Genomic DNA, 13,263 nt, shown 5'->3' on the forward strand with positions numbered 1-13,263 from the left:
CAATCCTGGTTCGGGTGGAATGAGTTAACAGGGGGAATTATTTCCAAACGTTGCTTCTCTCTGGTAGGAAAGGCTTTGCCCGTTGAATTTCAGTCAACAGGTGGAAATATTCCCTGCCCTTTTTTCTCCCTGGTGACCAACAGGTTCACCTCTTTAATTTCAGCCTGTCGCATTGAAGGAGAGAAGGTGCAGATGTTCAGCCATGCAGCGGAATTGCCCCTGCCAACGAAAAGGATCTCTTATTGCCGCCTCGCCTCCTGGCCCACCCAGACGCCGGGCTCCTTCATCTTGAAGGGGTTGCAGTGGGAGACGAATGTGTGTGGCTGTAGCCAGCCGGTTTGTTTTAAAGGCCGACATCTGTGGGCGACATTTTCCGTCGCAGCCTGGAACCAGTTCCTGCCTTTGTCCTATTGTGGCAGCCCAGACGGTAGCCCCTCTCGAGTTCCCGAACTTCGCCACAGCCTCCTGCCAGCAGTGGCCCCCGACAATTCTGGCACACAACTCTACGTACACACGCACACACACACACACACGCACACACCACACACAGAGCTCCCCGATATCCTGGCCTTGTGGTGTGTATGTGCTGTGCTGGGTTGGGGAGGGGGGCTTTGCACATACTATAATGCTCTTCCATTCCAGCACAAAGGACCCTGAGAGTGACAATGAACTGGCTTGTTTGGTGGGGGGTGAGGAATCCCAAGAGGGCGAAGGGGACAATGAGGCCCTGTCTGGGCCACTCGCCTCGTCGGCGGGTTTGGGGGTGAGGGCGTGAGGGCGTGACTCATGCCAGGGGCAGAAATGCCAGGGGGCATCGGCCAGAGGTGGGTGGAAGGGGGGATTTGCTGCGGTTGTTGCAAGGGTGTGTGGCGGCCGTCCAAGAAAGGTGGGGACTTGACTGTTTCAAACTCTGCTTCCACCCACAGCTGAGCTGGGAACAGACGGCTGGATGTAGCAGCTCTCAGGCTGGGACCTTGAGGGCAGCTGGAGAGAAGCGCCAGGGCTGAGAAGAGACGAAACAGGTAGTGTACAAGGATATTTGTGAGAGGTGGATGGTGGGGACATTTTGCAGCATGCACTGAGAGAACATTTGTGTGTGTGTGTGTGTGTGTGTGTGTGTCCTGAGGGATAAATCAGTTGGTAGAGCATGAGACTCAAGGTTGTGGGTTCGAATCCCACGCTGGGAGAAAGATTCCTGCATTGCAACGGTTGGACTAGATGACAACCCCCCCCGTGGCCCTTTCCAACGCCATAGATTTGTGATTCTTCATGTAAAGTTTGCTGAATTCTCCGCAGCGCCAGATATTGAGGATGATGCAGGGCCAGCTTTGCCAACCCGGTGCCCCCCCAGATGTGTTTCAGACTACATATCCCATCAGCCCTGGCTGGCACCTCTGGAGGCCATCGGGTCCGGTCGGCAAAGGCTGATGAAGATGACCATTGCTATACTCTCTCATTTGCTGTTTTGGCACGGAGGGGGTTGAAGGTTTGTGTTATCGTTTTATAATGTATAGAGAACAGAGAGGAGAATTACGATGGCTGGCGGAAGTTAAAAGATGAAAAGCAGAACTATAAAATGGGCATGCAGAATGCACACAGTTAGTTGCACAGGGGTTAAAATAACAAGTCTAAGTAAAGACTATAAACGTTATCAGATCACCCAGGATAGTTCCAGATTTGCCAAGCTGGTGATGATGATTGCACTGTAAACGATGGCTCTGCTGCGTATGTTATAGAACAGAGGTGGCCAACTCCCAAGAGACTGCAGTCTACTCACAGAGTTAAAGACTAGCAGTGATCTACCCCCTTTTGGGGGGTTCAGGACAAAGTTGTTGAACTTTTTTTAGGGAAGAGGGAAGCCCGTTTCTTGGGTGTTCAGGTCAAAGTTTTTGAGCTTTTTTTAAGGAAGGAAAGCCCTGTTATGGGGGGTTCGGGTCAAACTTGTTGACCTTCATTTAGGGAGAAGGGAAGGCCCGTTTTTGGGGAGTGAAGGGCCAAAATGTTGAGCTTTTTTTTAGGAGAGCCAAAGTTGTTCAGCTTCTTTGGGGGGAGCCACTGATCTACCAGTGATCTACCACAGATGTCCAGTGATTTACTGGTAGATCACGATCTACCTGTTGGACGTGCCTATCATAGAAGAATGCCAAACCGTATAAAAATGGCCTGGAGGTTCCAGTCCTTGTCGAAATTTTGAATTATCCATTATAGCTATATTCCAGAATGAGCAATACCAAGCAGCCAGGGGAAGATTTGGTGCTGCTTTCCATTGAGTTGCAGTTACCATTCATGCTGCCAAGACCAATTCATAGAATCATAGGATTGTAGCGTCGGAAGGGACCCTGAAAGTCATCTAGCCCAACCCTCTGCAATGCAGGAATCTTTTACCCAACGTGGGGCTTGAACCCACAACCCTGGGCTTCAGGGTCTCATGCTCTATTGATTGAACTAATATATATCTATTTTAACATTAGCTCGACACGTTGGAAATAGAGGATGAAAACCTGTCCTTGGCATGGAGAGAAGTGGGACAGGGGGAGCTTTAGCTGTTGCTATTTCTGCATGTTAAGGTGTTCAGCAAAGGAAACAGTACCAAAGGGAGCCAGTTAAAAGAGGAGAAGCCTCGTTGCAATGGACAAGATGAAATTCTATACAAATTTGCAATACAGTAGTACAGCACACCTTTGGAAATCACACAAAGCCCTACCAGAAAAGATAAATTTTGTGACAAAAGGCCCATCTTCAAAAGATTTTTTTAAAAAAATACATCCCTTTCTCTCTTTTATTGAAGAAGAAGAAGAGGATATTTTAATCCCATCCCCATCATTACAGAGGCGTCTGTGGAGGGGATATATTGATTGAAAATGCCTAGCCAACCAGATGGGAAGCTGGGTTCCTATTGAGTATATTTTTGGCGAGCCGTCATGACAGTGATGTGGGATTGACGATTGGAGTGATCACTCTGTGATATTATGGCAGGGGACAAAGCTGTATTGTAACTTTTGAATACATGTATTATAATAATAATACAAAAATTACATCAGATAATAAAGTAAGGAAAACCGCCCCTTCTCATTCATTTCCCCCTCGCCCTGAGAAGAGCTGTGCTGGATCATGGCAAGGGGCTTGATGCTAATTCTCAGCTGGGATTCCATCACCTACTGGCAAATTGAGGATGCAGGATTCAGGCCAGTTTGGGAACTCTTGCAGGGCAAACCCACTTCCCCCCAAAGACCAGGCTTTTGTGATAAGGAAAGTACGGATGTTTGCTTTGATCTAACCTTGCCCAGCCTCCCCTGCAAACCAATCGGACTGATGGCTCTGCTAGTTGGAGAGAGGTGCTGATCATGCCAAAGTCGCAGGTTCAATCCCCGTACGGGGCAGCTGCATATTCCTGCATTGCTAGGGGTGGACTGGATGGTCCCCCCAGGTCCCTTCCAAGTGTACGATTCTATGTCAAGGACTGAAGCTGCAGGCAAAGGTGCTGCTTTGTCGCTGAGCCGCAGCCCTTTCCTTAAACCCCTCTCTTCTCTTCCACAGGTCCCGGGATTTGAACCCGCTCCCTGCCCGCTGTGCTATGGGGAGGCTGGGTGTTGCTGCCACAGCCTTCCTCTGCGGGGGCCTCCTCGCTGCCTTCCTCCTGAGGGAAGCGCTTGGAGAGAGCAAGAAGCCTGAGACGTAAGGAGAGAGTGGTGGGGTGGGGAATGCAGGCAAGGAATGTGAGGCTTACCCTGGATCTGGACCACAAAGCTGCAGCAGGAATGGGGATGGGGGGGGACTCCTGAAATCGCTTCCCACCCTCTATAGAGCAAGGTTCAAAGTCCTTGTCCTAGTGTACAAAGAACTTTTGGCCCAGGGACACCTTTCCTAGTATATCCTAAACTGGGATAGCTCAGTCGGTAGAGCATGAGACTCTCTTAATCCCAGGGTCGCGGGTTCAAGCACCGCATTGGGCAAAATATTCCTGCATTGCAGGGGGTTGAACTAGATGTCCCTTGTGGTCCCTTCCAACTCTACGATTCTATGAGATCATCGTGCGGAGGGGGGGGGGACACAACACTGTGAGAATCTCCCGATGAACCCGAAACACAAGTCTTTGGGCAAAGTGGGCCGAAATCTGCGGAACTCCTTGCCACAAGAAATCAGGCAGGTGCCATCAAGTTGAAAATGGTTTTTCTGCTCAGGACACCTTCGCAGTTTAAAGCTGTTCTGATGTGACACACACACATACACGGTGCTTTCATTTGTGTCTTAAATTTTCCATATGATATTCTTTACCTTTGTCGTAAGTCGCTTTGACACAAATCTTGGAAACTGGATATGAGTTCCTTAAATAAAGAGAAACTGTGAAATAAATAAGAATGGAAGAGCGGAGGCAGGCTGAACACAGCAGAATTTGGCAGCCAAGTTGCTCACCGGAGCAAGGCGGTTTGAGCATATTACGCTGATCCTGGTCCAACTGCACTGGCTACCAATTACCGGTAGTTTCCAGACCCAATTCAAAGGGCTAGTTTTGACCTATAAAGCCTTAAATGGCTCAGGACCGCAATACTTCAAGGACCGTCCGCCTCTTTCCATATGCACCTACCTGGAACCAGAGATCATCTTCCGAGACCCTCCTTCATGTGCCTCCTCCTTGAGAGGTCTGGAGGGTGGCAACACGAGAATGGGCCTTCTCTGTCTGTGGAAGGCTCTCCCTAGGGAGGTTCATCTGACGCCTTCATTATACACCTTGAGGTGCCAGGCAAAAATGTTCCTTTTTAACCAGGCCTTTGGTTGACTTGATTGACATTCTATGCCAGGCATCCCCAAACTGTGGCCCTCCAGATGTTTTGGCCTTCAACTCCCATGATCCCTAGCTAGCAGGACCAGGGATGGTGGGAATTGTAGTCCAAAACATCTGGAGGGCCGAAGTTTGGGGAAGCCTGTTCTATGCCCTTTTAAAATGTGTTTTTTTTATTTTTTTTGGGGGGGGCGTTATTGGGTTGTTGTTTTCATTTTGATTATGTATTTTGTGGTTTTATATTTTGATTTTATTCTGTGAACTGCCCTGAGACCTCCGGGTATAGGACGGTATATAAATTCAATTAATAATAATAATAATAATAGGCTAGGTGATTGGTGCGTGAGAGTGCACCCCACCCGCCCACCCACATACAATCACACTTCCTTTTCTTCGAAAACCTGAAACATGGGGATCAAGCAGCTAGGCAGGAAAGAGAAGAGCAGAAAAAGGAAGCTCCTTCACATCAAATAGCCCCAAGCTCTGCTGATAGCCACAAGGCATCACAGTCTGGAACCCTCGACAACAGTCCCAGAATCATGGAACTGTAGAGTCAGAAGGTACCACGGGGTCATCTAGTCCAACCCCCTACAAAGCAGTAATATTTTTGCGTGACGTGGGGCTTGAACCCATGACCCTGAGATTAAGGGTCTCATGCTCCACTGACTGAGTTACCCTAGGAGTCCTCCCACTAGGGCAGGCATAGGCAACTTTTGGCCCTCCAGATGTTTTGGACTACAATTCCCATAATCCCTTACCACTGGTCCTGTTAGCTAGGGATCATGGGAGTTGTAGGCAAAAAACATCTGGAGGGCCGAAGGTTGCCTATGCGTGCGCTAGGGGGTGAGAGAATCCTCTGCCACGTTTTCTTGGAGATCCCACTGATAAAGTACCGTAAATAAATCTCACATTATGTCCATTATCAGCTTTTAGGTGCCAGGCAATGACATTAACATAAGGCCCTTAATGGGGGTCTTAGGCACGGTAGCTGTTTTTAATATATATAGTTGGCAAGGTAGCATTTATCTTCTTTATGTTATTGCAGAATGAGTGCTTTTAGGCAAGTGGAACGGATTCCTTTGGAAAGCGTTTGACTCTCCTTCCTTGGAGATATTTAAGCAGAGGCTGGATGGCCATCTCTCAGGAATGCTTCAGTTCCGATTCCAACATTGCAGGAGATTGAGCTAGATGACTCCTTAGGGTCCCTTCCAGTTCCACAATCACACGATTCTAAGGTTTATTCCCAGCTGTGCCATTCCAGCCCAGGTCTGGGAGAATCACTTCAGAAATATATTTATGGAAAATTCAAACCTTTCCATCTGCTCTCAGGAAGCTGACAGTGCAGAACTGGCACTGCTACCTCTTTGGAGACCAGTTACAGTGGAGGAAATTTATACATTAATGGAGAAACTGAAGAATGGCAAGGCCCCGGGAAAAGACTTTATACCAGCGGAACTTATAACATCCAACCAACTCTGGTGGGCTCCGCTTTTGGCGGCCCTTTTCACAGTGGTAAACAGCTCAGGCAAAGTACTACAAAGCTGGAAGCATGCTACAGTCATCCCAATATTCAAGAAAGGCGACCCTAAAGAACCTTCAAATTATAGGCCAATTAGCCTGCTATCAGTAATTGGGAAGTTGTATGCCTGCTTCCTAAGTAATAAACTGACAACTTTTCTTAATGAATATAACATCTTATCTGAAGCCCAGGCAGCCTATCGAGAGAATCACTCAACCACAGTCCACTGCCTAATGCTGTCTTTCCTAGCCGAAAAATATACCAGGCCGCTTCAGGGCAAGCTCTTTGTGGCATTTATGGATCTGAAGTCAGCATTTGATTCTGTTCCCAGATCCCATTTGTGGACCAAATTAGATCTGATAATACAGGACAAACGTCTCCTCTTTCTTATAAAAGCCCTATATAACGGAACCAAACTGCAGGTCCGATGCGGTCAGCAGGGACAGCTATCAAATAATATCGAAATGAGTAGGGGGGTTCGACAGGGTTGTGTCCTGGCCCCAACATTGTTTTGCTTATTCCTAAATGATCTAGAAGAGTGCCTAATGGACACAGATGGTCACCTTCCAAAAATAGGTATAAGAAGGTTTATTAATTTCAATAGGTCTACTCTGAGCAGGACTTAGTTGAATACAACCCAATGTTTAAAATGCTTTCTGGTCCTCATCTTTGACATGCAGAAAGTCCTGATTCAGTCTTGGGCTTTCCAAAGAATCTAGGGTCTGATGAAAGACCTTGGCATATGGCACCAGAGCTTGGCACTGAGACAGAACTGTGTAGACGGATCCCCATACAAAAGGCTCTTTTGTCTGAATCCAGCAAAAGACAACATCTCATCTCTTTAAAACAAAGCAAATAATTAAGAAGCGAAGACTTCCCTGGGCCCTTCGCTTCCCCCCCCCCTTTCCTCTTGGAAAGATAAAATAAAAATGTGCTGCGAATTGGGTTTTTTGTTAAGAGCTGTGGGCTATACAAAGAGGATAAATTATGTCAATCAAAGCAAATGCATGCACAAAATTTGTCTGGAGACAGATTCTGGTCCCCACCCCTGACTCTCCCAGGCAGCTTGAAAAAGATGAAAAATTGGGATGAATCCAAAAGCGATCCTACTTCTCCAAGTGGCAAATAACTTATGCAGGTTCCTGTATCGTTTTAACAACCTGCTTGGCCAGAGGAGACAACAGAATGACAGAAATATATGTATATGCCTCAGAAAGCAAACTCTTTCCCAGATAACATGCAACTCTCTTAAAAAACATTGTCTCTGCTCAGCTAAGCAGCCAACGACAGCACCTTACACACAGATCAGATCAATTTAACTTTCCATTCAACTCGGTCCCTCTAGAGTAGAAGGGTTCTGGGATATATTTTTAGCAGAGCAGCAGCACTGGGAGATAGTGGCTCCTTAATCCTTCCCCCACCTGCCATTTCTCCACTCCAAATCATCCGCCCACCCTCATGGCTTTTTCTCCATGGGTTTCAGAAAGCACAATTTCACCCAGCCCCCAGCTGCAGCTGGCAGAGAGGCAGGGAACGGAAGCCACATAGGGGTGGGCAAGAATTTCAGAATGAAAAACTGGCAGTGGGCATTCAAAGAGTTAAGCATCCCTCCACAGTCCTGCAATGAATATCTCATGGTCATGCCCAATGACATTTTCAAAAAGCTGGCTCCAGGGCACCTTTTGGATGTAACCATAGAAATATAGTGTTGGAAGGGACCCCGAGGGTCATCTAGTCCAACCCCCTGCAATGCAGGAAAATGCAGCTGTCCCTAAATGGCCTTGGATCAGCATACCTAAAGGAGCGTCTCCACCTCCATCATTCAGCCTGGACACTGAGGTCCAGCTCCGAGGGCTTTCTGGTGGTTCCCTGCGAGAAGTGAAGTTACAGGAAACCAGGCAGAAGGCCCTCTCGGTAGTGGCACCCGCCCTGTGGAATGCCCTCCCATCAGATGTCAAGGAAATAAACAACTACAGTACAGTATCTGACTTTTAGAAGGCAGCCCTATTTAGGGAAGTTTTTAATGTTTGACGTTTCATTGCGCTTTTAACATTCTGTTGGGAGCTGCTCCGAGTGGCTGGGGAAACCCTACCAGATGGATGGGGTATTATTATTATTATTATTACTGGTATTATTATTATTATTATTCGGATCAAACCCACAACCTTGGCATTATCAGGGCCACGTGCTAACCAACTGATGCCCATGCGTAGTTTAAATTGGACGGGATGGGAATATGGATGGGTTTGGGCAGAGAATTTAGCAATCTATGCGGCACCCGGTTTTAAACCAGCAGCCGCATTACGCAGTCAGGCCCTTAGTCCATCTATCTCAGTATGGTAGACACTGGCTGGCAGCATCACTCCATTGATTCAGGCCGGGGACTATAGGGGATTGAACCTGGAACCTCCTGCATGGAATGCAGATATTTTAACCACTGTGCTAAGACCTTTATTTTCGATGTGTTAGCAATCCCATGTGGTTTAAGCCATCACGGGGCTCTAATATTCTAGAGGCTGAAAGGAATCACCCAAACCCTCTCAGTTGTGCACCTTCTCTGACCCACAGCCGAGTGTGCGCACGTCGCACGTTAAGGATTCCCTTGTTCTACAACGAGACCTATGCCAAGCCTGCGCACCAGCCGTATTTGACGCTGTGTGCTGGACCCCGAGTCTGCAGCACCTACAGGTATGTGAAGTCCTCCACTGCTTGGGGATCCCAGGGGTGAGGACGTTTTACTGAATAGTGCATTTTTAGGGTCATGTATTTCATACCCCTCAACTGTCCCGTTTTTAAGTGGCACATCCCAGAATCACAGAAGCCAATCCCGGCTTTTGTTTGGATCTTGGAATGTCTCATTTTTTGGCCTGGTGCTCTGGGGCGACCGTGCTGATTTGCGCCAGAGCGCCAGAATGAAAGATGCTCGTTTTCTGGTCTCATGAGAGTGTCTTTTGGTCTTGTACTCCCACATGCGCAAGAGTTCAGGACCAAAAAAGGAGTGTCCCGATTTTGGTGCCACAAATGTTGGAGAGAATGGTTTCTGCTGGTGTTGTTGTTGTTGTTTTAAAAAAACTGCTATCTGTTTTAACTTGCTTAGGGAGAGGGTCTTTTCTGTGGTGGCTCCCTGCTTGTGGAATGCTCTCCCCGGTGAGGTCTGCCTGGAGCCATCCTTAGCATTCTCTCGACACCAGATAAAAACTTCACCTAGGCATTGGACAGATTTTCTGCTCATTGATTATGTCAGGGATAGCCAACATGACCCCCTCCTGATGTTGCGGACTCCACCTCCCATCACCCTTGGTCATGCTGACTGAGGCTCATGGGAGTTGTAGTCCAAAACAGTGGCTGCCCCTAGATTGTACGCCTTTGCTGCTGCTTTATTAGATCTGTTTCATGAGTCACCGTGTTGCCTATTAATTTCATCTTGCTCATTTTAAGAGAGAAATGTGTTTTATGCTCTTAAAATTCCGTCAGTCACCTGGACACTCCGTATATGGCAAGGGGCTAGTGATCTGAACTCGTGACTGTTGTAATGCCTGTTGTGATTTTGATCTTTTAGGCTGCATTGTATGGTTATCTGCTTTGTATACGGTCATAAAAAGGTGAGATAAATAAACTCTTTTCCTCATCAGTGGTCCTTACCAGCTATTAGCCACAATAGCTAGGAAGGGGTCCTTGTAATTTCCGAATGCTGAAGACAAACGACAAAGGATGCTGATGCCCCCCCCCCCAATTGTGCAGTGAGCATAGAGTTCTGGTCCTTTACTGTGTGTAGCATGTCTGTCGCAGTATTAACCTAATAAAAGGAGGGGTTTTTTGCTCAAACGTCTCTCTGCGGTTCCTGCTTCAGATAATGGTGGCATTGGCTGGTCTTAAAACACTGTATGGTGTCAGAAATGGAAACTGTCGTTTTCTTTAGGGTAATGCGAGAGAAATTCTGGTAACCCAGATTGGGGAGCTGCATCAATAGAGTATAGCATCTAGATCAAGGGAAGTAATAGTACCACTGTATTCTGCTCTGGTCAGACCTCACCTGGAGTACTGTGTCCAGTTCTGGGCACCACAGTTCAAGAAGGATACTGACAAGCTGGAACGTGTCCAGAGGAGGGCAACCAAAATGGTCAAAGGCCTGGAAACGATGCCTTATGAGGAACGGCTTAGGGAGCTGGGTATGTTTAGCCTGGAGAAGAGAAGGGTAAGGGGTGATATGATAGCCATGTTCAAATATATAAAAGGATGTCTTTATAGAAGAGGGTGAAAGGTTGTTTTCTGCTGCTCCAGAGAAGCGGACACGGAGCAATGGATTCAAACTACAAGAAAGAAGATTCCACCTAAACATTAGGAAGAACTTCCTGACAGTAAGAGCTGTTCGGCAGTGGAATTTGCTGCCAAGGAGTGTGGTGGAGTCTCCTTCTTTGGAGGTCTTTAAGCAGAGGCTTGACAGCCATATGTCAAGAATGCTTTGATGGTGTTTCCTGCTTGGCAGGGGGTTGGACTGGATGGCCCTTGTGGTCTCTTCCAACTCTATGATTCTATGGGGAGAAGGAGAAGTAGCCAAGGACGCTTGCGTATTTCCTCTTCCCTAGGACTACCTACCGCGTGGCCACACGGCAGGTGCGGAAAGACATTCTGCAGACCCACATCGTCTGCTGCCAGGGCTGGAAGAAACGGCACGTGGGGGATACTAAGTGCGAGGAAGGTGAGTCAGCGAACCATGGTAAAAGTCAGGGAAGCCGCAGAGATCAGAGTCTGACATCACTGAGTTATCCGCACATCCCTAAGATAGTTGTTTATCTCCTTGGCATCTGATGGGAGGGCGTTCCACAGGGAGGGCACCACTACCGAGAAGGCCTCTGCCTGGTTCCCTGTAACCTCACTTCTTGCAGGGAGGGAACCGCCAGAAGGCCGTCAGCGCTGGACCTCAGTGTCCAGGCAGAATGATGGGGGTGGAGACACTCCTTCAGCCTTGCTCTCGCCTTTCTCCTGCCAGCCATCTGCCACAAGCCCTGTCAGAACGGAGGCAGCTGTGCCCAGCCCAACCAGTGCCAGTGCCAACCAGGCTGGGGTGGTCGCTACTGCCATGTCGGTGAGTAGAGAAGCCGGGAGCGACGAGAGAGGCGGATTAGCAGTGGTTGGCTGGTGGGGGACTAGGAAGGCACCTCAGGTGGCAATTGCTGGGAGGTGCAGGGTGGTGCCCTCTAACTTAGCCTGGTGCCCTTTATTGCAACAGAAGGCACCACCAGGGCTCATTTAAGGGATAGCTCAGTCAGAAGAGCGTGAGACTTTTAAATCTCAGGGTCGTGGGTTCGAATCCCACACTCGGCCGGGCGTAACATTGCAGGGGGCTGGACTAGATGACCTGTGGGGTCCCTTCTACCTCTATAGCTCTAAGGTTCAGCTTCTAGTTCAGATTTCCTGTGGGTTGGCAGGTACTTTGCTTAAAGGCCTTAATCACCGTCACCAGGACTAGAAACTTGAGGTTCCAGGGATTTCTGCAGATTCTTTATTCGAGGCCCTGAGAGGAAGATGCACAGGGGTTCTCCCTCCCCTTCCCGCCAGACTCGCAGACTCCTAACCCCGCTGCCGTCTTTCCTTAGATGTGGACGAGTGCCACGCACCCGTCTCTCTCTGCGACCAAGGCTGCCTCAACACCGCAGGGAGCTACGAGTGCCAGTGCAACCCTGGCTATGCCCTGGAACCAGATGGCAAGAGCTGCCACTTGCTGCCCACTGCCCAGGCGGCCCCAATGCTTGCCAGCAAAGGTGGGTCCCCACAAGGACTGGGAGGAAGCTCTGTGGAAGGGAGGGGAGGACACTTTGCACCCTGAGGGTGGCATTGCCTTCTGGGTAACCTTCCAGGGGCATAGCTGCCAAGTCTCCCGTATTCCCCGGGAAACCCCCGTTTTCCCAGCTGTTCCCAGCTGAAAAAACGGATTTTTTTGTTTTTCCCCAGTTTATTCTGGCGCGGCGGCCATTTTGGAACTGGGCGGAGCATGCTCAGAAGCGACTTTTGACGCTGCTTTGCCCAGTTCCAAAATGGCTGCAGTGCGACTTCTGGCGCAGCGGCCATTTTGGAACTGGGCAGAGCAGCATCAAAAGTCGCTTCTGAGCATGCTCTGCCCAGTTCCAAAATGGCGGCAGCGCTACTTCCGGCCTGCTACTTCCGGCCCGATCCCTTATTTCTCCGACAGGAACTTGGCAGGTATGTCCAGGAGCCACATGTGGGCAGGGGCAAAAGTGGGCGGAGCAACAGCTCTGAATTTTACCTATACACTCTAGACCAGTTTCTATTTGTATTTAGGGTTTGTTTGTTGCATCTGTTCCCCACCTTTATCTCCAAGGAGCTCAAGATGGCGTACGTGGCTCTCCCCTGCCTCTCTCTCTCCCTACAACAACCCTTTGAGGTGGGTCAGGCTGAGGGGCAGTGACTGGACCAAGGTCACCCAGTGAGCTTCATGGCTGAGTGAGGATTCGAACTCTAATCTCCCAGGTTCTAGTCTGACACACTAACCGCTATGGCTGTGTCTCTCTCACACACACAAACCCCTCTGCCCTCTATCCAGGCAAGCAGGATGCCTTAGCAGAATTAAAGGACACATCCCAGCTGTGCCAAAACACTCCTGGAAGGTGCGAAGCTGGGCTGGCGAGGGGCGTGGCCTGTGGAATGGGGTGTGGCCTGTTGAAAAGGGGTGTGGCCTACAGAAATTCTCAAGGGCCAGATAGACCTGGCAGGCAGGCAGGTGGGGACTGGCAGAGAGCAGAGTGAAGTTGGTGGGTCAGGGCCCCATATGCTTTACCAAACTATCCTCTGCTAGCAGCCACCTCCTTGCCAACGGAGCTCACTTGCTGCTTCTGCCTCCACCCTCTCTCTGGGCCGCTTGTGTCCTGGCCACATCCTTACCATCCACTTAAAGCAACTCCTATCTCACTTTCGCAGTCATGGCTTCCCTGCAAAGAATTCTGGG

At 49.0% G+C, this 13,263-nt stretch overlaps 1 protein-coding gene across 1 annotated transcript in view; it reads left to right on the forward strand.

Annotated features, from left to right (window-relative positions):
* The window catches only part of EGFL8 (EGF like domain multiple 8), a 33,634-nt gene that overhangs the window by 13,079 nt on the left and 7,292 nt on the right, over positions 1-13,263 (forward strand). The window contains exons 2-7 of the mRNA XM_035107094.2: positions 927-1,022; positions 3,538-3,675; positions 8,868-8,987; positions 10,886-10,998; positions 11,290-11,385; positions 11,897-12,061. Coding sequence (XP_034962985.2) covers positions 3,575-3,675; positions 8,868-8,987; positions 10,886-10,998; positions 11,290-11,385; positions 11,897-12,061 — 595 coding nt within the window. The 5' untranslated portion in view covers positions 927-1,022; positions 3,538-3,574. The remainder of the gene's footprint in view (positions 1-926; positions 1,023-3,537; positions 3,676-8,867; positions 8,988-10,885; positions 10,999-11,289; positions 11,386-11,896; positions 12,062-13,263) is intronic.

Source organism: Zootoca vivipara, chromosome 2, assembly GCF_963506605.1.
Source record: "Zootoca vivipara chromosome 2, rZooViv1.1, whole genome shotgun sequence".
In the NCBI taxonomy this organism is placed as follows: Eukaryota; Metazoa; Chordata; class Lepidosauria; order Squamata; family Lacertidae; genus Zootoca; species Zootoca vivipara.